Source organism: Dicentrarchus labrax, unplaced genomic scaffold, assembly GCF_905237075.1.
Source record: "Dicentrarchus labrax unplaced genomic scaffold, dlabrax2021, whole genome shotgun sequence".
In the NCBI taxonomy this organism is placed as follows: domain Eukaryota; kingdom Metazoa; phylum Chordata; class Actinopteri; family Moronidae; genus Dicentrarchus; species Dicentrarchus labrax.
Window position 1 is genome coordinate 23,284,230 of NW_026136701.1, and position 24,446 is coordinate 23,308,675.

At 40.5% G+C, this 24,446-nt stretch overlaps 2 protein-coding genes and 1 long non-coding RNA gene across 12 annotated transcripts in view; 1 reads left to right on the forward strand and 2 right to left on the reverse strand.

Annotated features, from left to right (window-relative positions):
• The window catches only part of LOC127368572 (integrin beta-1), a 67,018-nt gene extending 58,296 nt beyond the window's left edge, over positions 1-8,722 (reverse strand). For 5 of the 7 annotated variants that reach the window (XM_051409561.1, XM_051409569.1, XM_051409551.1 and 2 more), the window contains exon 1: positions 8,370-8,722. The gene's annotated coding sequence lies outside the window, so the exon portion shown is untranslated. The remainder of the gene's footprint in view (positions 1-8,369) is intronic. The other 2 variants (XM_051409537.1, XM_051409531.1) reach the window with 1 other exon arrangement.
• LOC127368607 (uncharacterized) overlaps positions 1-14,031 on the forward strand; it is a 43,760-nt gene extending 29,729 nt beyond the window's left edge. Inside the window, exon 2 of the long non-coding RNA XR_007885856.1 lies at positions 13,895-14,031. This is a non-coding gene — a long non-coding RNA (uncharacterized LOC127368607). The remainder of the gene's footprint in view (positions 1-13,894) is intronic.
• LOC127368552 (neuropilin-1a) overlaps positions 1-24,446 on the reverse strand; it is a 122,338-nt gene that overhangs the window by 28,277 nt on the left and 69,615 nt on the right. Inside the window, exons 14-18 of one of the 4 annotated variants that reach the window (XM_051409471.1) lie at positions 20,802-20,939; positions 18,501-18,802; positions 17,437-17,533; positions 17,264-17,308; positions 12,686-16,500 (exon numbers count right to left, since the gene is read on the reverse strand). In XM_051409471.1, coding sequence (XP_051265431.1) covers positions 16,226-16,500; positions 17,264-17,308; positions 17,437-17,533; positions 18,501-18,802; positions 20,802-20,939 — 857 coding nt within the window. In that variant the 3' untranslated portion in view covers positions 12,686-16,225. Of the gene's footprint in view, positions 1-12,685; positions 16,501-17,263; positions 17,309-17,436; positions 17,534-18,500; positions 18,803-20,801; positions 20,940-24,446 lie in introns of those variants that run through there. The other 3 variants (XM_051409499.1, XM_051409489.1, XM_051409480.1) reach the window with 3 other exon arrangements.

Consider the following 24,446-nt stretch of genomic DNA (forward strand, 5'->3'; position numbering starts at 1 on the left):
TGCAGATTAAACAAATACCAATGGATTAAAGTACCACTTATATTTAAACGACACAAAAAATGGATATTAACAAAGTGTGAAGTGGAGGTAAAACTGTGTCTGTGTACAGCCTTCATTAGATGCTCTGTGAAAAGTGCACCGGGTACAGGCTACTGCAAAAACAACCACATCCTGTGAAAGGTGGCCTAATGACCAACTTATGTGTGAGTTTCCCATGAGAGCTTTAGTGATAGTTATCATACTGCTACTGGGAAACGGAGGAAGAAAGACACGTCCGATAGAGAAAATGTCACACTGGAAGATTTGGACAGTGTTGGTGGGGCAAACAGCAGAACCCAGAATTTTTAGGGCAGCTTTTAACATCTGGCCAGGTCCAACAGATGGGAATTATTTTCTGTTGGATTTCTTTCTGTACAATAGGCACTGCCCCCTTTTAAATGTAATTACTGACTAAAAAAAAAAATCGGACACAAAGAACAACTTTGTGGCAAACAACATACCCAGCTAGATGCTTAATAACATTTAACACCAACTGCAAAGACTCTCCACCATTAGGGCTCCTCCCCAAACATTCCTGAAGGCCAGCTTTGTTTACTGCTCCAGGGCTTCTGCCTGCACAGGGCTGCAGATTGCACAGAGCTGACAGACTGGGAGGCATTCGGGGTCTCCAATGCCTTTGTGCCACATAATGGAAGTAGGGAGGCACACTGGGATCTCTGGTAAAGATCTTGGGACATGATAACCGGTTTTCTTCAACATAAACTCTGAATGAAATATTAAGGACGCCTCCCAGAGGAATCTTTATTTACATCCTCTGTTCATCCTTTATTATTGCCAGTGTTCTCAGGTACATACAGAAGACATAATGGTTTTAATGAAGACTCTCACTACCTTTTCAGCTTAGAAGCACAGAGAGCAACTCAACAGTGACACCTGAATTATTGTTTGACCGTTGGAGGAGGAGTGGTACAATAAAAATGGCAGGTACATAAAAGTCAATGCTTCCTTCTACCCAGCGTCACAGCTGATAAAGAGCTGATAGCAACTTCAGGCAGACACAGTCTGATGTGACCTAATCAGTAACAGACTGTAACACTGCTCCTCATAACTGCGAAACATGATAAAAGAAAGCCAAGTAGTACGTGGTGACTTCAGCACAGGGACATGGGTCAAAAAAGGGTCTTAGTCACTTAGTGTCTTTACTGACAGATTTTAGAATTTATCCTAATAACTAACTCCTGTTACAGCCACCAGTTGTCTAATGTTATTAATCCAAAACTATGAAGAGTTTAAGACACTTGCACTTTATCTGTCTCACATATCAGTTGAGAAAATGAGTTTCTACACATATGAGGCCATGTCACTTCCTTGCTAGCAGTCAGAGTGATAGATGGACACTGATAGAGAGAAGATATTGTGAATCAGTCTTGGGAAACATAAACTCTCAAGTCACACTGAGACTGCAAGTGGCAGATGAAGTAGGCGATCACATTTAAAAACTCACACAAGGTCTTGCTTTCTTTTCTTTTTCTCATCCTCTTTTTTTTCCTCTCACTCCTCGTCAAGCAGAAACTATGGCCCCGTGAGTACTTGTGATGACAGACCTGAGAGCTCAATATTTAGAGTAACAGGAGCACACTGTGTTGAATCATGACTTTGTATGGTCAGAAGCTGGAGAAGACAAGAGACGGCACACGCTTTGTGTTTGTGAGGCCGAATGTTAGCGTCACCATTTTTCATTTACGGTTCGAAAAATGTCTGTACAGTAACAGAGACGGTGGTTTTGGGATCATGTGTGGATGTGAGGGACTGTAAAGCAGAGTGTAAGAGCTCACACACTCCTCTGAACTGTCTGTAGATGCAACAGGTTTTAAGGCTGCAGTCGGCAAATATCACTTATATCCATACTGTCGGCTGTAAGAAAACTGCATCGCAAACCAAACTCAGCAACCAACTTATCACAGACGTTCATGTGGAACAGCGGGTTGAGTGGATTCATTGATGAGTTGAACCATTTTGCTAATGGACTCTGTGTTTCAGTTATTCTTCAGTTATTCTCGTTCCAGCTTTGTAAATATGAGGATTTGCTGTTTTTCTTTGTCAAATATGATAATAAACTGAATATTTTTGGACGGGTGAACCAACTATGGCACTATTATCACTATTTGACTTACATTAATTGATGATGGTTAGTTAATTAGCAGCTTACAGTCGTTCGTGTTCAGAATCTCTTCGTCAACCGGCTCAACCTACAAGATCACTTCCTAATTTATCCATTTATTGAAATGATATAGGTTTGATTACATTTGCTGGGTGTAACAGTGACCTTCCAGACCTCTCAATCAGCAGCTGAAATGGGTCTGCTGTTGTGCTCGGGGATGGCCGTTTCCCCACACCCGGTCAGGATAGAACAACAATGCCAGACGGAGCTTTTGCAGTCTGAGAATGGGAATGTCATCTTCCTGTCATACAGCCAGGAAATGGCGTCAGAAAAAAATAAAAAAAAAAAACCACAGTCAGCTCGGCTTGCACAGATTGTTCCAAATAATCGACTTAAGGAGACCACGCTTGTCCCAGTGACTCAGAACCTGTAGATGTTCCTATAACTCTGGTGTTATGTACAGTTACTGGTCGACAAACAAACCTGCCACAGCGGCACAGAGAAACTCCTCCAGCATCTTCTCTTCTTTATAACCATTTTCAAAAGGTCCTCTGCTGAATAGTTTGAATGTGTAAACACTACCTGCCTGCTATGAACTAATACAACAGCCAAAGCTTTCAACGTGTGTTGTAGTGTTGAAACAGACCCAGACAAATGGTTTATATCGAGAATTTCTTCCAACAGCTGCTGTGGAGAGAGCGGAGTGAAACCCAATCCTTCGCGGCGCTCCCTGTTTACGGTCCACTGTCTGCCGTCGGCCTCGGACAGGTCAGAGAGCGTTTTGATTCAATCTGCAGACTGAAAGTACGCCTCAGGGACCAGAGCCTCCCTCGGTGATGTAAATTCACACGCAGAGAGTTGTGTAGCAAATAATCGACTCCCTGTGTGACATCTCCGCCTACTTGACATTCCTTTAATGAAGGGGAGGCAGCGCGGAGAGGATGAATGAGGAAGAGTGAGACAGGGTAATATTTTAGCCAGAAACACAAACCATGCAGATGTTCTAATGTTCAGTGATCTGTAAAAACAGATCAATCAGTCCCAATCACGAGGGGATGTGTGAGGAAACAAACTCACCACAAGTCAGACACCAGGCTGAAGTCAATGCACTCAATAAGGGCGTCTGCATCAATAACTGTGATCAGACAGAGTTTTCTATTGGTCAGCTATCACACTGCCTGCGGGAAATCCCAGTATACTTCATAAAGCTACGTTGGCTTCAGTCACATTTAAAAGCAGGAGTTTAACATGAGGGCTTTGACTCAGACTGTACAGACGTGTGTCACCACTACTTCTTTGTTTACGCCTTCCTCCGTTCACTGACAGTGCCACAGTGACTTATTGACTGTTGATAACTAAGGAAACACACTTCCTGCTGAATACTACACTATGAAGCTCCATTAGCAGCTTTTTATGCGTTTACATTTAGTACAGACACAGAATTATCCTCAAGGTGAAAAACAAACCTCATGAACTGGTGGTCTGTGGGTCTACGTGGGTGCCATACAAGTGAAAGAGTTGTATTATCTGATTGAGAGTGAAATCTGTTTTTAAACTCTGTAGATTATCTGCCTTCCTGACCCCCGTCTGTGACTTGTTGCTGCAGCTCATACTGGCTCTGAACAGACACGTTCTGGTGTCGTCTAAAAGGTGGAGCGAGGCAACATCTGTGAATGCTTAGTAATATTTAACAAAGTCCATGTTTAGACTTGTGGACGACCACAGTTCAACAAATAGGCCCTGTAATGTTCCTTATATGGCATCTATGTTGCACCAGGTGATACTTCTGTGGTTTCTGCATGAGATTTAAGATAACATAAAACATAAAATATACTAATTATAAAACAATAAAATCACTAAAACATAACATTTCTGCAGCGTCCCTTTATGCCCATCGACTAGAGCAAGTGCCCCTTTGTGCATGCATCAAACTGGAAGTAATTGCAAGAGCTACCACAACTAGTTTCTCAGCGGTTCCTCGTTGTTCGCGATTAGAGGTTAACCACACGGTGCATTGCTAACCCCGATGGGTGACTCAATGTTTTTCCTCGAGAAAAGAGAAGTGCACATTGCTCCAACTCCCACATACGACAATGTGAACACGTTGTTGCTTAAATACTTTGTATCATTACAACACTAACCCAGACCAGACGACCACAAATTGCATTCATTACTATTATTTACACTATAGAGTGTTTCCTCTACGGTACAGTGGGCTTTGTTTGTCCTTGTTATTGCTACATGGTTTCTGTATTTTAGCTTTTTTATCTCAAACTGTGTTGCTAACTGTCGCCCGAACTGAACTACGCAGAGACTGGAACTACGGCTGCAACTAACTTTTACTTTTTATTGTCATTTGATTGTTTGGTCTGAAAATATTTGGTCTTCAGATTGCTTAATTGCCAAACTACATGGTACCGGAGCCGCGTCCTTTGAGGAAGTACTGGCAGCATAGATAACTACTAAATATCAGAACTGGAGAGTATTTCTTTATTGAAAGAAGAGCAACAAACGGCACTGAAGTCTTCTACCGACTGGCTTCGCTAAGAGTTGGACTACGTTATATGGTTTGATTTTTTTCTGCACTTTTTGCAAACAGTTTCCAAAGACAACTTCCCAGATTACTCTTTGATGCAGTCAGGTAAATGTATATTTAGCACTCAATTATGCAACTTCTAATCATCAAGAAATCCTTATTACTGGATTTCTAGCAATTAAAAGACCCGGACAGCCGATAATTTAACTGCTTCGGGGCTGATTACGGGCTGATTGTGCCTAATGTGTGACCACCTGATGCTTCTGTTTCAACTTGCATTTAAACACCAATCTCACGATTTTGGATTTTATGAAATAACGCTATTGATATGCACTTTGTTACTGTCTAAACTATGCAATGCATATCTCTAGTGTTAAGGATCTGACAGCAACGTGAGCCAAACACTACTCTGTGTGTCCCATAATGCATCCTGGTGTAATAAAATGATGAATGCTGCACTATTTGTGCCAAGATCTTCTGTGAGAAACAAGAAAAGTGAAAGGTGGCTTTCAACACAGGTCAGCATTGTTCACACTGGGTGGGTTCATCTGCTAGTCCACAAAAATGAGTTGTGTGCCCATCCCCCCCCCCCACCACCACCACCACACCCAGCTCTGTTTGCCACTCAGTCAGCCATCCGGCCCCCACCTGCTGTTGAAAGTCACAGTCCACTCTCAGTCCATTAAGTCCCCAAACAACTCAGCGTGACTCTGCAGCCATTTCCTTAATTAAACCCCACCCAGACACCACTTTTCTCTGTAACAGGCTGTTGAAAGATCAGGAAGAACACCTCGCGTTCTGACTGCAAACCCGGCCTGTGCTATCGAGCTAACATCTGCAATAACGCTTGATACTGAACTTAAAAGTGCTGTCAGACTGGATGAGCATCAACAGGTGACGTCCGTTTCTTTTTTTTTTTTAAAGAGGAAAACAAAGCGAGGCAACAGAAAAAGACCATCTGACATCCAGCTGACTATAAAAATAGTTGAAAGAATTAATAGAAATGTCCTTTTCCTACAATCATGCAGATGTTTGACTTATTGGAAAACTTTACGGGAAGCATCCTCCATCCATCCCTTAAGCTGACTAATCAATTGTGGATTAATCATCAACAAACCAACACAAGTGAAAAGAGTTAGCCTAATCTTCCTTTGGAAAACAAATAAGATTGATAAGTAAGAGCAAATCAAGATGTGATCGTAATGTAATCCGATCACTTTATCATTGGCGTTACGTACTCGGCAGATATAGCAGACTGGTTCTGGAAAGAGTTAAATTCGCTGAGTGACCTGCGAGACCTGTTTAGGGGGTTTGTCTGTCATATGGGGGAGATCCTGATCTCCGAGCCCTTCCCCAGAGAGATGAGATAACGCATTCCTTCTGCACTAGCTCCGTACTGTGTCGTGGAAAAACGACGTAGCTGAAATATGGGGTGCTTTTTTTCCACTTCTTTCCAACCTGAACCCGGAGTTCACTCGGTCAGTTTGATGTAGAGTGAGTGTAATGTCAATTTTGGCTCTGGGAAAAAAAAAAACCCAGCTGTCAAGGTTTAAATAGCCTGTGTGTTAAGAACTTACTGAGGCTGGATTTCCATTTCCAACACCTTATAAAGTATTTGAAAAGGCCTTTTTTTTAAATTAGATATCTTGTTTCCATTGTGTGAGAAAGGAAACGTCAAAGATATTCAGTTTACACTCATAGACAAACAAATAGACAGATGTCTTGTTAAATGACTTAAACGATTAATAGATGCTGACAATCCACTTTCAGAAACTCCAATTTTACACCCAAATTACACAAATTGATCCTTCATTTGTAGTTTTTTTTTAAAAAACTTTTTGTAGAAAGTTTTGTGCTCTTCAGGGAATTCTGTACTTCTAATAATGTCCACTTTCCAACAGAGGTTTCCACAAGGTTTGACGCTCAGAGAGATGGAGCCATGAAGGGATGATATTTTAACCATGATCATATATATATTTACTTTGTTTGGTCACCACCGGGAAGCCCGTCATCATCCATGACTCATATGAGACAAGTCGGGGTAAAGGCACGGCGTTGAGTAACGCTCAATGACCCCTCCAAACTGCCCCGGACACTCCTAGCTGTGAGCCAGGCGCTGCTCACTGTGTTTAAACATCACAACAATGTAACTAAGGGAAGTGACTCAGTGATCTGCAGGGAGCCAGCTCCAGTCTACAGACACCCCCCCCACCTTCATGTCTACAATTACCAGGGCCTGGTGTATATTATCTGCATCCATGTGATGTGTACACCCTGAACAGGATCAAAAGACATATGTTGTATTCGCACCTCGATACGGTGCTGTTGCTATGTCATTATGGTGGTTGTCTATAAGCCGAGGACAGGCTAGTAATTAACCCAAACATTTTATTCCCCATCCTCTCTAAATTAGGCCTTGCAGCAAGAACTGGGTGAGCGCAGATTACTAGTTCAACAAGCTCCTCCTCGAGATTAAAAAGGGAGAAAGAAAGGCATGGCGAAAAAAAAACGCCCCCTCAGGGTACAATTCCTTCACAGGAAGTGAATCGGGTAGGCAAGACCGAGCTTGTCTACATACTGCACAGTCAACAGATCCCGAATCAGAGCTTCGGGGCAAGGCCCAACAAGAGACTCTAGGTTCTGGCTAACCACTTAAGCCCCGCTGTAAGACACCTTTAGTCTAACAGCATCTCCAACCACAGTTTATACAGTCTATATAATGCAGTTTGACCAGACTACGGCTATCACTATCACTATGGATTACAACATGGGATGTTGTTTGGTTTTCTACTTTATGTATGTTTGACCCCCAAAAGGTGTAAAACGTCTGAAGCAAATGGTCCCTTCGTATGTATGTGTACACAAATGTTTAAAAGACATCTGACAAATGGACCCAAGTGCTTTAACAGCACTGCTAAAGAAAACCAGGTGGCTTTTGATATCCAATCTTCACTTTCCAGGGAAAGGATTAATAAAAAAATGCTTTAAAAAAAATCCAGATTGATGGTTTTGTCAGAAGACTTCACAAACAAAGTGTTAATTTTCTCCTAAATGGTGCGACTCTCCCCCTATCTATTCCTTTAAGAGAAAGCTAAACCACAAAACATTTCTCCTTTAGGCAATTATAATTTCAATATGATAACAATGCTAAAGAAACCAAACAGTACAAAGCAGAAAATACACACATATATATACATGATTTTAGACATGTTACATATTATTTGTAAGTTTTAAAACACCAAGTAAGATCTGTAAAAGCAGTTTTGACTCTATAACAGCTGCCATGGTTTTAAATAATGGTGCTAATAAGTTAATATATCACCATCTTCCTCAGCTTCAACCACCCACACTGCCCCTCTTCGGTCATACAAAGCGGCTCAGTGGCCTACTTTCTCCTACAAAGCCCCAACTTAAACACACATGAGGTAGAGTTAGGGTTGAAGAAAAGTGCCAACATTTCACACATCACGTTGTTGAAAAATTATATTATTTAAAAGGACATTAATAGCATTAAAAAACAAAAAAAACCCCATCCAATCCACACCCATAAAGTTCGCCCCTGAAGACAGGCATTCCTTGCTTCTCCCCCCCTTTTGTCGGTTACAGTGTGTTTTCAGTCGCCTTTAAACACGGCAGACCCGTTAAATGTTAAGTTAAAATAACAACACTTACCTTCTATTAATGCTGTACTGGCGTTTTCAGCTGAGTTACACTGACATTTACCCCCTAAAAGTGTCCTTTTTTCTTTAATAGAAATTGGGAGGTAAAAAAAAAAACAACGGTTGCTGCGGCGAGCACAAGCCCCGAACTGTTGAAGAGGGTCCGCTTTGTTTTAGCTAATAAACCGCAACGTTCCGAACGTGCCCGGTACGTAACGTCTCCAACCGCAGGACGTCAACGGTTACGTTCCTGACAAATTAACTACAATATGTGTTCATATATATTTTTAAAAAATGGCATTAAAAAAAAAAAGGGCGAGGAGTCCCCGGCTCGCTGCTGCTGCTGCTGGGTCGAGTTTTTTTTTTTTTTTTTTTGTCGTAATGTACCAGCTCAACAAACCTCTTCTTCTTATTTAGTCCCCGCCTACACAGGAAGAGCCGCGGCACGTACAGGGGAGCGGAACAAACACACCGGGAACCTTTGAACCTGTGCTCACCTCGGATGTGGTGAACCGAACACACACACACACACACACACACACACACACACACAAAATAAACAATAAACATAACTGAAAAGGAGGGGGTCAGTTAATTTTGTTTTACTACCAGAAAAAATATTATTGTATTTATTTATTTTTGTTTTATGTTAATATGCTTATTTGTTATCCCGTTATTTTTATGTTTTTGTTTATTAACGTTAATGCCATTTATATGTCAATATAATTGGCATTTTATTGACAAGTCTGCTCAACAAAAAAAAGATGCTTGTTGAAAAAACCTAAACAACTTAGAGGATTTAAGCAAAAAAAAAACAAGAAAGAAATTTAAAAAAGGGATGCATTTACATGTGGGGGAAAGTATTTTTTTTTAAGGATTTAAAGTTACTTAAGGTTTGTTTGTGAACATACACTAAAACACAACATCAGATGAAATGATAAGGGCCTTACTGTGGTTCCTCCTTTCTAACCTCAAATGGGGGCCTCCTTATATGTTGTATATTGCTAAATCTATGTTTACTCATGTGACCATGCAGCAGCCTAAATTTGAGGCTATTGTATTCAGTGTTTTTTGCACATTGCAGGTTGACAGGTTGGTGAAAGGACAAGTGTGTGAGATTTAGTGACATCGTGTGGTTTAGTTGCAACCATTTAAATACAGCTCACCCTTTCAAGCTTGCAGGAGAAGCTGCAGTGGTCTAATCTAGAGCCAGTGTTTGAGTTTTGTCCATTCTGGGGAGGAGAGGACCCGCTCCCGAGAGAAAATCAGCTCATTCTTGGGTAACAAAAAACAACTATTCTTATTTTTCAGGTGCTCGCAACACTAATGTGTATTTCTGCTAATAGATCCTCATACACACTGAAAGCTTTACAGGGCCCAGCAGAGGCAGGAAGAACCTCGCTTCTCACTGCAAGCGCAGCATGTTTGAAGGAAACCCAACCCAGAAAAAAAGTAACACCTTTAACAGTACACTACCAATTGTTTCAGGTGAACCACATGTTTGACATGTGTTTCAGCAACCCACCACCTTCACTTCCTGTGCAAACAGAGAAAGCTGTCTCTGATACAAATTTTTTTTTTTATTGCCTTTTCCTGTACTAAGCACCCATGAGACCTTTTTTTTCTTCTGGTTTTGAAATAGTTGCTATAATCACCTGCTTGTGTGATCAAGTTCTGTCATGGAGGACCAGAGCAGACATAATACGTGTTATCAACTACATCTGGTGCCTATTAACATGGTACAGGCCTAACCTTTAACCCCACTGACTCACAGTTGGGTCTGTCTGTGCAGACCTTTCTAGTGGAGATCCAAAAATGTGCAAAGATACCAAATATATCAGTCCGAATCTATTATCTAGTCTATAAAACCTCAAGAATATTTCCATTTGATGGGATGTTGATGCCATATAATACATGGAGTCTTAGTCATATAGAGCTGATACAGAATACCCAATATATACCGTATAATACTGTAAGAAAATGTGCAGTAAGATCATTTAACAACCTTTAAAGCTACTTTATTTCAGAGGTAAAATCAAATCTATACAGTACATTAAAGTATCTTAAAATATCCCTTTTAAATTCAACATGGTAAAATAAATTGAACAAGTAGATAAGCAAAGACATGTTGTAATTCAATGGTCTCTTAATGCAGTTGAGTGGAAAATCAGAAGCATAAACATACATGGGAAATAATCAGTATCGATACATTAAACAAAATCACTGTTGTCCCAAACTAGACACACATATGTTGACTCAAAGACTATTTTCTCTTTAGAGTAAAGCAGCGAAGGGACTCAGAGCTGATGGTCAACCTCCCACATTTAGCCTCTGTAATCACTGTAAAATGTGTGACAAGACTGGAGCAGCTGATTCAGATGCATGCCCAGATGACACATGCACTCACCATCTCCCTTACAACTTCTTTACATCACCGCACAATCATCCTGCCGCATACCTCCGATAATCCGTTCAGGGAGAGTTTAATGACTATCCGTTTCACACACATTCATAACAGAGAAAAAAACTCAACAACCACAACCACAGCCTCTGATGACCACTGCTTTCTTTAAGGACACATCAGAGGGAAATTCCACAGCACAGGACAGTGTTTGCTGTGTACTTTCTACTTTCTATTTTCACATTATGGTCGGTAGTAGGTCCACATCTTTATAAACAAACGTATCTCTGATTGTATCTAATGCACATCATAGCCATATAAACCCTATAAGGGACAAAAATGAGCTTCAGCCTTCTATTTACCACCTGTTTGTTTCACTTTTGTTTAATGCAAATGTATTTAAAGGAATATGTACTGTGTAAGTTTTAACACAGAGGCTCTATAAGACAAGTAGACCATGCCTTATAGGCACCACTTGCTTTAGATACACAGTGAATAGTGCCCAGTTGATAATCCAACCTTAATGCCACAAAATATTGAGCACTTATGTTCACTGTGCAGCAAAGGTGAGTTGTGGAAAGGAAATATGGTGTTGTTTGTTTATGCACATTTACAACTGAGGCATTGCACTGTGTTTGCATTACTTTGTGCCACATATCTAATGCTCTAAATGATTAATAGCACAAATTATAAGAGTTGTTCTTCAAGTGCTGCTTCATAAACTACCACATTTAACCTGACTCCACAGATTGAGCAACATACGGCATACAGACGGTTGATAAGTCATTGCTGCAGTCTAACGGCAACACAGAAATGAGACAGCATATAAAAGCAACTGCAGACACTGAAGCCAGCAGAGTACGGGAAGGCGGTACAGAAACCAACTTCTGGGCAGGAACCTGACCTTAAACGAAACCACATAACTGAAGTTCACATGAGATCAGACTGAGTTGAGCTGAGCTGAATGTTCAGCTCATAAAACATATTCTCCGAGCTGAGGCAGACATGTTTTATGAGAAATAATCCATTTAGTGTGTGTCTTGGACTCATGCTGCTGTTTTACATTGTTTCAAGAGGCAATTCTGCCATCCTGTGGTCAAAGCGTGATATGGCAGACAGTAAATATGATATGAATGTCAACCCACCTTTAAGACCTGAGTCTGAGATTTTGTTCATGTCAGAGGATTTCAACCTTTCCTCTTTATCCTTAGTTGTGTCCCTGTCCCAGACTTCATAATTGTATAAGTATGTAGTGAGCTCACCCTTTCAAAGTACACTCAATAAGTATATAAGCAGAGTTTTTGAGTGTACTTTACTTTTGATATACTTTATAGACCCATAATGCATTGCACAAAGGTACCAGAGGAGGAATTGTGAATAGTGGCAAACATTTTTGCAAACACAGTTGGCACCACAAGGTCCATTCGTAGCTGCTCTGGAGCTTTCGTCACAGTCTTCCCCGGCACATCGAAGTTTCCCCAGCTGTCGTGGAATTGGCCTTGGAAACAGCAGCTGACAAACAGCCTCATTACAAGGTCTGTACTTAAACTTAATCTTTTAAGGATCAGACAGAAGGAAATGGAGTCTTCTAAATTTCAAAGCACCATGTTTTCCCCGTACTTTTTAGTGCTATGCAGTAGTTTGGGGTTTTATTTTCCCAGGGTTTTGAGATAAAATATCTACTTCCACCCCAAAACGATGAAGATGACACATCACTGATAAATCACATTATATTACAAATTATAATATTTAAATGTCCTCATTTCTCAGAGTCAGTCAAATAACATGGGTTTCTTCAATAAACTGTATGAAATCTAACAAAAATCAAACCAAAGTATCTGTTACTAGATACCAGTGGAGGGTTGTACTTTGGACAAACTTTAAAACAAACCATTCTTTCTGATATAGGAAAGAAACAGTAAAGCAGCTTTTACTTAAAACATTTATTTGATCCAATTCTTTGGAATGTAATAGTTAATGATCAGAGTCTGAGACAACAGAGACGGATGAGTCTGGGTGCTGACCAGAAAGTCAAAGTACAAACAATACTTTTAGTCACTTAAGGCCTCACTGCTTTTCCATTTTTTTACTTCCTTATTTCCTCTCTTGTTTTTTTTCTGGATCTGAGACAGCAAAAATTACAGAAGCAGTATTGAAAATAAAACACTTTTTTTTCTTGTCATACAAAGAAAAATAAAAAATAAAAACAATGGCACGTACATCAGTGACAAAAACACAAGGTGATATTATACCAAGTAAATAAAATTGTTACGTTTTCAAAGAGACGCATATAAGCTTTTTTCGAGAATGAAAAACATCTCTGTAAGTTGTACTTTTCAGAATTATAACATTGTCATCTGAAATCGTGTTAAAAAGAAGCAACAATAACACTGTCTTCTCCTTCCTTCTTTCTCTCTTTTCATAAATCAACATCATAAACACAGATTTTTTTTTTTAAATATATCAGTGCAACATTTGTTTTCACATCTAGTGCTGCAGCATCCTTTCTTGTTTAAAGGGGAAGGATTGACGTCCGACTGAAACATCAGAAGCACATTCTGTCAGATTGAAATTACATTTTGTGACACCCATAATCTCGTCTGCTTCGTTTGCTGTAAACATATTGATATTTTCCAGAAAAAAAACAGAGACTGATGCACCAGTGTGATTTTCAAAAGCTAATAATCTCAACAGTTAGAGCACCTTAATTGGATTGGAAATGTTCAGTCAGTCTTTGCTGAAACAATGATTTGATTTAAACAGAGCCAGCTGAGGAGGTTGATTTCCTTTACAACAAAAACGGGGAAACTTGATGTCTCTAAAGCCTGATCTTAAAAGGAAACAATTGATCCTATATTGACTACTGACTAAAAGTCTCACTTCACATTTGGAGCTCACACAATGTCACATAATGCTACATTATAAATGGTCAGGTTTAACTTCCACAGTGCACTGCAACAGGAATTACACTGGAACAAACATTGTAGTTCTTCCAGTTGCCAGTGGCAATATGTCAAACTATCATACCTGCTTTTTTTTCCAATGGCTTTTGAATCTTTGTAAGTTAAGTATCTGTCTTGCCCAGCATACAATAACTTGTTAATTATGACAGAGTGAACATAAAACATCTGCTGGAGGTTATTCACTGATACCAGTGAGCTAGTGATCGGTGACATTTCTGGTTTTCGAGACTCAATCCTCCCATCTATACAGTGCTATGAACAAGTGACCAGTATCACAACACATTTAGCTACAAAAGCTAAAACACAACAAAGCAGTATTATTAGTACAGTATTTATAAGGCTTGTCGTTTTCAGTCAATTCTTTCACTAAAGAATACCCAGGTTTTAAAAAAAAAAAATGTCCTCACAGAGTGGGACAGAGTTGATAAGAGGGCACTGATCACTGTAGATTGCAGGGTATATGAGCCTTTTGTGATGTTGACAGCTAAGATAATGCTCCTGCAAAGAGAGAGTGATGAGTAAAACAGGGATGAAATACAAATCGAGCTGCTGCAGAAACCCACGGAAAAAAGCGAAGAAACAAAAAACAACAGAGTGCTGTCCGGGGAAATTTTAAAATCCAATTTTCAGAGGTTTAAAAATAAACTAGAAGAAGATAATGAGCCCTATGGGTTTATGGGACATTTTGTTGGGTCTCTGCTCTGATTAGCTGGTAAAACTCATCTCTGTATGAAAATGTGACTTAATTGTGTGTGTTATTCCCAGACTACTCGATCAGATCATTTAGTCACCTGTTGGGGTCATTTTTTGCTCCATTCAAATATTTCTCCTTTGATAGTCAACACAGGAAATACACTGACAGAGAGAACAGCATTGTCATGGCAAACATTAGTTCTTGCTTTATCACTCAAGACATTCAGAGCCTGCACATGCTGTCAGCTCAATAAAAGACGCTGATGGACCCGGAGAGAGACACTCAGAGTCTTTCTGATGGACTGCTGGACACACTTCTGGTTTAATGTTTCACAGTCATTGTGTTAGCAGAAATATAAAGTATCTCAATCCCGACGGTCCATCCTTGACGTGCTGTCGTCATCTTAGCGGTACTGAGGTGGTTTGTTTTACCCTGTACAAAAACATCGCTTCCCCATGAGGCATTTCTCCACAATCTCAAAGCCATTTCCATCGTTCTTCCCAGAGCACAAACAGAAACCAGGCGACGACAAAACTGACAAAATGGCGACCAGCTCACACATGTAAAGGAAACACAAACAACACTATTTGTGCCTCTGTCTGTTAAAACTAGTAGTTTCTGTACATTTTCTGAATTTTGGAGTTTAGGGCGAGCTTGATTCCAACAACATAGAAAGGATACTGCGGCACTGGTGTCTTTTTCTATAGAAAAGGGCGCTCAAATATATTAAAACCTATGTACAATATGTTGGATGTGTCATGTGCCATGAAAATGAGGCATTCAGGGCTCCTACACATTCTCCATTCTGAAATCTCAAAGCTTTCCCAAACCTAAATGTTAACTGCTTCCCTTGGACTTCAACATTTTAATAAGTACAACTGTCATCAAGGCAAGAAGATCTTCAGATCTACACCAGCACGTGTGATATTTGACAGTACACTACAAGACTGCAGTCGTATAAAATTAGTTTTCCGGATCTGTCCACGTGTCTGTGTAGGAACCCTGGACGGAACGCCAGCCGATGAGAAAAACAACCAGCAGAAAACAAGGCAACAGAAAAGTTGGAGGAAAAGAAAAAGGCACTGTCGGAACTAGACACAGGTCACGATGGTACCCGCCTTCACACATAAACACACACACACACACACACACACACACACACACACATACACACAGAAAGATGCTTGCACTTCATGTTTACAGGTAACATGAGCACACATACACGCACACACCTAGACACATACACACCTTAAATGCAGATGTATATGAATGTGACACACACACACACACACACACACACACACACACACACACACACACACACACACACACTCATACACTCACTCACAGGGACATATGGCCAGCTAACGAGCCAGATATCAGAATGGTGATTTTCACATACTCCGCTCTTTCTGTGAAACTATGACATTTGAAAAAAGACAACAAAAACAAAACAAAAACAAAAACAAAGAAAAATCAAATCTTATCTTTCCATAAAAGTACACAAACGATACTTTCATCTGAATTGGTCTCAACACCAGCATGTGATTACATGAAATCAACAAAGCACGCCAAAAAACAAATAGAATCCTTAGTTTTCTTCTTTTTTTTTTGCTGTACAGATTCTTTATACACAGTGCCCCCTACAGGTCAGTCCCTTCCACTGCCGCTCCTGAGAAAAAAAATTACATTGGCTCACTATCAGCCCACCCTGCCGTCCCATTGGTGGCCTCAGCCCTATGTTTCTCCCGCTTGATTGGCTGCATCACGTGTCCATGCGGAGCAATCGCAGCTCCGTCTCTCTTTGCCCCTCACGCTTCTGAATAGTTAGTCTGTCCATTCATCTTGTCCTTCTTTAGCTTCACACCATCCACCAGCTCAAAGTTATAGTTTTCCAGGGCGGATAAGTTCCTGTCCGTCATGCTGCCCTGCGAGCAGGCGCAGTACAGGACAACGCCGCAGATGGCGCCCAGGAAGACGCCCAGCGCTGACATGGCGATGATGGTGATGAGGATGGGGTCCAGGGTCTTCAGCATGTTGCCGGGGCCGCCGAGTTCACTGGTCTCCTGCGAGAGGGAGTCCATCGCTGCAAGAGAGAGAGAAAAAGTTTGTGATTGCAGGCTTAAAAGGACCATACTGGTGGTTCTGCATGTTCTGGATCATAAAGTATAAAAGGCAGCTTCCAGAAATGACAAAACATTTTCCTTTCATCACATTTAGTTCCTTTTTTTTCTCTTGGTTTACTTTCCCCACTTGTGAATGTTTTTGCCAGCAAAATGTGAATGTCAGAGCTTCTGTGAACCAAACAACAGGCTTCAACACAGATTCTCCTGCTTGAATAAAACAGGTTAAGGTGGTAAATGTTTATTGTAATGGACTATCTATCTTTCTCAAGAAAGCTTCAAGTCTGTGCAAGTTAAAATGAGTATTGAAACGTGTGGAAATAAGCGGAAACGACCGGCTGCCTAGAAGACAGGAAATCAATTCAAACACACTTTGAAAAACTGATCAGGAGTGGTATCAAGTTGATATAGTTAATTTCCTAAAACATGGAAATTCACTGATGTGGTACTTTAAGATGTCAAAAAACACTTCTGCTACAAACAGTATAAACATTTTTACTTTTCTGGAGGCGACAGACAAGATTTTTCATGGAAAAAAGAAAAGAAACTTGTAGAAGGTGAACAGAAGTGTGATCCTTCAACTAGAAAATGTCTGACTTCTGTGCACACAACACAGCTGAGGACTAGTCTTAGCAATTCTACCATACTGTGGAGGCAAAGAAAGTCTGTGGAGACGTGTCCACAAACACACTGTAATGGCACAATTAGAGTCAGGAAGGTACTTACGTAGGATGAAGATCTCAGTTGGCGGAGATGTAGGAGCTTCTGGGTCTGGAGGACAAAAAAAAGAAAAGATTTAGATTAAAGCATAGCGACTGTAGATGACACAGAACTAGTATAAAATGTATAAATGTACCATTGTGACCTTTAATAAACAAGTTAAAACAATAAGTACATACCTTTGCACTCCTCAGGATGGAGTCCATCCAGGATCTGGATATTGTCCACAGCTATGTGACCTGCACTGCGTTTGTCTGCAACGCCTTCCACAATCACCTACGAATAACAACATGTGGTCAGTCTCAGCAAAACCAATCAACTCTCCACCCAAACTATATCTTTAAAAGTTGTATTTCCCTTCCTAGCCCACCCCTGCTGGTTTCACAGTTGGTTTTAAATCAGTCTTTCCCCTCCTTTAGGACATGACCCACCAAGAGGTTGCAAGATAAATATCAAAGATCATGATAATTTTGCTATACAAAAGTCTGTTTATTTTCCTGAAAGATCCAGTATGTAGGATTTAGTGACATCTAGTGGTGTAGTTGCAGATTGCAACTCACTCATTCACTCAAATGTTACACACTGGACCTTTAAGTATCCTCTTGTTGAACATATGAACAGCTTTACTTTCTCTGACCTCTCGTATTTGTTAAAATGAAACAATATGAGAAAAGAAAATCGCTATTTGGTTGCAAGAGTGGGCACCAACCATGAACTGCACCACTCCTGGTTTGAGCACAAAGTGCTTTATGTTAAAACACATAAAACCAATTCCAGCTTATCCCAGCATGCACTGTGCCAGAGGCAGGGAACGCCCAAAAAAAGTCACAGGGAAAATTAGTTTCCTGTTCTGCATTTCCAACTAACAAGCATGTTATTCTACTGGGGGAGGAAACTGGACCACCCAAAGTCCAGCCTAGACCTTCTTGCTGCAAGGTGCACAGTGCTTTTTATATTTTTATAACAATTCTCCTGGTTCTGCTGTCTCTCTCTTTAAAGCCTGTGGGGGCTTTACAGGTTTTGTTTATGTCATTTTTATGTTCGATAACAGCACATCAACATGATGTGAGACAAAAACTGCCCAAATGGACAATGGAAGAATCTTTTTATCCCATAAAAGGACAAAAAAATGAAAATAAATGAATCAAAACCAGATTAAAACCTCATATGTTGCAGTTACACGATAACAGATATCATTTTATGTACACATGTAATGTCTGACACATCCAGGAGTGTGTGTTACCTGATATGAGACACTGGAGTGTGGCAGTAAAACTCGTCCCTCCCTCCACCGGCTGCCCTGGTGACCGCTGACCGTCCACAGGATCTGCCCCGGCTTCGCCTGCTTCCTCTGCTTGATGTGAAGAGCTCCTGCGTGTTCACCAAACATGTGATACCAGAAGGACATGCACAGGTCGATGTCTGTGGCGGTGATGGGCAGGCTGACCAAGCTCGCCACCTTCTCCTCTTTATCATCATCTTCGCCGGTCTTACTCGACACGTCTGTGTCACTCAGCTGCATGTAGATGAAGTTCCCCGGTCCGCCTGCAGGGGGGCAGCAAAAGACAATGTAAGAAGTTGCTTTGAAGGGCTCCTGACAGCGTAGAAACACACTACTGTAGATATGATGACTCTTTTAAATACTCAGTTTCACCAGAATTTCAAAATAGGACCTTAAAGACTTTAAAGATACAGTCAGTATTGCTGTTTTCTGTACATTTTTAATAAAAAAAATAAGCATTAATATGATTGATATCAAGCTCTATTGTGACATTAAAAGGTTTCTGCCAAGGGTTCATTATGCATTCATCACATTAAATTGATTGCTTAATACAAAGACCTGACTATTCTGTTATGTTTCACTATTCACTCATAAAGTCAATACTTTCTAAAGTAAGTTTAATTGTTAGGTATCATGTGTCACACACCCCTAGACCTTAAATTGAAGGACTTTGTAGTTTTGTTTTGGTTGAAAACAAAGCACTCAGTATCAGCATGCCTCAGTGGAAGATATGACTTGACATCACAACAGGCTCATTTGTTACTTGTGATCTGGCTGAGTCAAGAAATCAAGGTGAAACCATTCATTTTAGAGCTGTAGCTGTCTCCACAAAAACATCCATCACAGGAGGTTTGAATGGGGGAGGCCAGCGAGCTGAGGCATACTGATAAATTTGACTGCTGTATTCTTTAAAAAGAAGTTTTTCAAGGCCGTCCATTCATTGTCAAAATGTTCTAAAGATCAAAGCATCTGCAAGTTCTGCTCCGCTCTGTTCAGTGCTGACAGATAGTTATGAATTGAGCTCTGTTTCTTTGCATTTCTTAGCCTCATTAGCTTATTGTTTTAGATTGATCTTGTTAATTTTGATGGATTTAGACAGCTTGTGGGTGTTCTAACCTGCCATTTAGGTTGTCTTTATGATTATATTAGACATTTTATTTATGATTTATGTTCACATTTCTGTTTAATTCAGATTTTCTTGCACAGTTTGTGTTATCTCTCATATGTTGTTTGTCTGTAACTCTTTGTTATTGCTGCCTAACTTGACCGGGACACTCCAATGACGTTTTCCAATTTGAATAATGAAGTTATTATTATCCCTGCTTATTATTGCCCAGACAACGTTGCTGTTCAGTCAAAGGTCACATTTATTCATCCACAATGGTCCCATTCTAACCAACCGACGCTGGTTACCAAGACACAGAAAATAAAGAAAACCATAGATAAAAACACAAAAAACTATACTGTAAAATCTAAACAACAGTATGAACTCTGATTTGAAAGTTCAGGGAAACTTCCTATAAAAAGACAATTTTTAGAAGGGAATTACAAACCAAGGATGTCCTTGAGTTTAATCTTGCTTCAGTTTGTACTGTAAAACATGCTCATGTCAAAACAGCTCTGACCTTATTAACCTGATTACTTTCTGGCTGTGTTCTTTCTGCACACGCCCCCCGTCATGAAGTGTGGAGACAAGCTGAACTGCACTGCTGCAGAGAGTTTGTTTTTGATACAAACTCTTAAAAAAATGAACATTATTGGATGCCAAGAGGGTAGAAAATCTACTTAGAGAAGTCCACAAAAAAATGAGTAAAACAAACCTCATGTAACTTCAGCTGGTCAGCCTCTCCAGTCTGAATGAATGTCACCAGAATATCTTTATACCTGGAGAAGTTCCCATTAATATGGACCCGCTGCCTCCACACCACAACTTTGATAGTTTTCCACGTTCACAAACTCTTTGTCCTTCAGAGTAGGAATAAGGCTATGTGTCCGACGGGAATTTCTTATTACATTGTAGGCATCTTTTCCTCATTTAAAAAAAGAGGCACTGTTGTGAATTCCCAGCAGCACAGCTTGTAGCGTGTTATTTAAAGCGTACAGGAGTTAAAAATATTCCATCTTCTAGCAAAAGAGGTTCAGACAAGCTTTCAACAGCTGCGCAGTAACATGAAGAGCCACAGCGTGCTCTCCCAAAGCATCTGCCGAGTGCTGCTGGTTAAACAAAACCCTTGAACACAAAGGTGAACACACATCTCCTACCTGTGTGGTCCAGGGTCGGTCCTCTGTGGACGGCAGGAGCCCCCTTGGTCTGGATCAGCCACTCAGCCCCCATCCCGGTCTCTTCGGTCCAGCCGCAGAGCGACGAGAAGTCAAAGTTGCAGGCGAACCACACGTACGCTGCAAGAAAAAGGAGATAAGAGCAGTTGGAAGTGAGTTTGGTGATGAAGGAGGTTTTCAGTTGAGATGTTTCATAGCGCTTTTACATGAGCTGAAGTTTCAGGAGAATATGGATCAAAGCAGATGCAACACAGTCATGACTGTTAGTCTTCAAATTGTCAGCTGTTTTACTGTGTTAGGATTATTTTCATTATCAGCTAATATATATATGTTCTATAATAAGATTGTTGATCTATATAATAGCAGAAAAAAGGAAGAATACCCTTCCCATCACAAGATGCCAGAGCCCAAAGTGTCGACTTTCAGTTGCTTATTTTGTCTGATTCAGCTTATGATGAAAAGAGATGATAAATGTATTTATTTATTTGCTGTTCTGTCGATTTGCTGATTAGTTCAACACTAGTTAACCTTTTCCCATTTCTTAAAATGTTTTGGTCTGTACTAAGCCCCCTCGGTTGTCTCCTCTGAAACACACTGTGTTATCAGGCTCTTCTTTTCACCCCAAAGCAGGAAGCTCAACCACAAGAACAAAAGAGAGTGGAGGTTCACGCTATCTACCCAAGATCTCCTGGACACAGTCAGTGCGATACGATACGATATAAAGTCTATATCACTGGATCTTTCCAGTGATGATCCCTCACTGGAGATATATATAGATAGATATATATATATATATATATATAGATAGATATATAGACTGTGGTATTGAAAAGGTTTCAAAAACCAACCATAGAGGGATGAGTATCCTTCAAAATGAATCATATCCAAGCACTTTTATCAATGAGACCTGTACTCTTATTTCTAGCTGTCGCAGTGAAGACCTCACTATGCTTAAATGGAAATGCTTGACTGATTGTTTAACTGCGTCTGAAACCCTCTGTCTGACACTGGAATCAGAAGAGCTTTATTGACCTGCTGTGTGAAGGTGAGAAACTATTTGTTCTCTTTTTTTCATCCTTTGTACCAACTCTTTCTCGTATATTTTGTGCGTACAACTGAGAAGAACACCTTTGGAAGTCTCCGAGGAAAGACTGTGTGCTCCGTTCAACTCATTTGTATTATTCATTGTGCAAAAAAAAAAAAAAATTACAAAAACATGTGAGAGATGAAGGAGGCAGTGTGATGAAGCCAGGAGGAGACTATGATAGAAGGCTTTTTTCCTGGCTCCTGTGGCAAGTTTGGAACTGCAACACTTTTGCCTTTGGACATGGAGGGACAACCTGTGAAATTATCCAGAAAGACCATCAAATGTTTCAAAAAGTGTTAGCTGCTGGACTCTTAGAGGCTGGAGTTCCTAAAAGCTGCTGTGTGGCAACCAATTTTCGGTTTTACAGGCTAAAAACTATAATCATGGACAGTGTTCACCCACTAAACTGGCTTCAGTTTTGCATGGGGAGAGGAGGCAGCCTGAAGAAGAAACTGGAAGTCTTGTAACATCAATATTAGAAAGCTGTTCCTGCTGTATTGTATGCATAGTATAAACTGTATAGCTGGTGGAAAACATATCGCGCCAAAACAAAAGGCTTGTGCAGATGGATTGGGGTGAGAACGACTGAGAGACAGTTGTAATTGTATACTTGGTAAAGCGCTGCAGGGCACAGCCTCAATTGAACACAGGAACTAAGACGTCACCGCTTATGGAAAACAGCGCCAACATGTACATGTGTTTGGGATCAGGACATCAAGAGAGAGACAGGGAGGAATGGAGGGACCTTTCACAGAGAAAGGCGTGGTGCCACCAACATGCGGATGTGGCCCCCCGAAAAAAACCCAAACAGAGAAAAAAAAAATAAATTACATTTCCCTCCCTCCCTTTCTGCCTGTGCCAGCGGTTGACTGGCGGCAGAGGTTCACCACAGCATCCAGATGAATGCAGAAGTCTGTGAACACTGGACATGTTGTTTTCCGGGAGGCTAATAGGATGCAGGGACGACCGTGGGGCTGGTAACACTCCTCCGACCTCAAGCTGTCTTCACGCGATGCTTCGACTCGCCTAATTGAGACCCAGGAGGCCTTTATTCTCTCTCTCCAGCTCTCACTATAACTCCATTCTTCTCTTTTTGCCTCTATCTCTTCATCCTCCTCACCTTCTTGCTGTGTCTATCTGTTCCTCTCACTGACTCTCCTTCTCCTCTGTCTTATTTTCCTACCTTTTCTGCCGATTCACCCGCTCTCTCCTTCTTTCGGCTGGCAGTTCACTTACAAATGGATTGAATTTGGTGTATTCACAAGGGAAGATAAACTGTGACACGGTGCTGAGATGTTCATGCGGAAAATAAAGCTAGGTGACAAACACGCCGCTGCTTTTGGCTTTAAATGCAGAGTGTATGCAATTGGTCAAAAATGTCATGTCTAATGTTTTCCCCACCATTCCTTCTGCTGCTGAACCCACTTCAACATAGCACAGGTTTGAACCTCAAATGCCCTGAGTCGGTTTCTTGATCAGATCACCATATTGTAGTGGATCCCAAACCTATAAATACATTCTGCTACAGAAACGATGTTTCATTTTTTGACTTTTCTCTAATTTTCTTAGTGAAACATTGGATATCTTCACTTCTTTAGGCCTTAAAAAATCCTTAAAATCAAGCAGTCTGAGACGGAAAAAACACTTTTTAGTTGAATTGATCATAACTTATGCATACAACCAAGTCCATGACCTGTGAGAAGGAGTTGCAGGCAGACATTGCTTCTTTTTAAAGGACCAGTGTGTAGGATTTAGGGGTATCTAAGTTGTGTAGTTGCAGATTACAACCACCTCCCCTCACTCTCCCATTTTAAGCATGTAGGAGAAACTATAGTGGTGAAAAACGCAGGCCCAATCAAGAGCCAGTGTTTGGTTTGTCTGTTCTGGGCTACTGTAGAAACTCCACAAAAGAATAGTAATAACATAATAAAAACCTGATTCTTACGTATTTTCAGATGATTATACATTAATGAAAACATACCTATCAATATTATATTCCCTTTCTGCCAACAGATCCTCCTAAATGTTACACACTGGACCTTTGAGGCATCACAAGCCAGAAAGATCTTCTCACCTGAGTATCATAAAACAAACTTTTTGCTGCATCTGAAACCTTTGCAATGTAGAGGTAAATAAAATAACCATTATTTTATCGCTTTAACTGCGAGAACAAGAGATTTGTGTCGTGCTGTTTTTGGTTTCTGTCTCTTTACCTCTCACTTTTTTCTGAATCAATTATTCTCTTGGTGTGTGTGTGTGTGTGTGTGTGTGTGTGTGTGTGTGTGTGTGTGGTTTCTGTCTTTCTCTCAGCATATCTGTATCTTTCTTTTCTTATTCATCCCTTTGCAATTCAATTCAATTTGATTTAATGGCATGAGCGATGAAAAAACATGATCAAAAACAATGCAGATGTATTTTTCAGGGCAAATTTATCAACATTTCTCTCTGCTGTCAAGTCACTGAGCAGTATTGGGCTCATTTGTGAACTGGGGCAATGAAAAAGCCATTTAATCCCATAGAAGTCAGTTTCATTGTTCTCT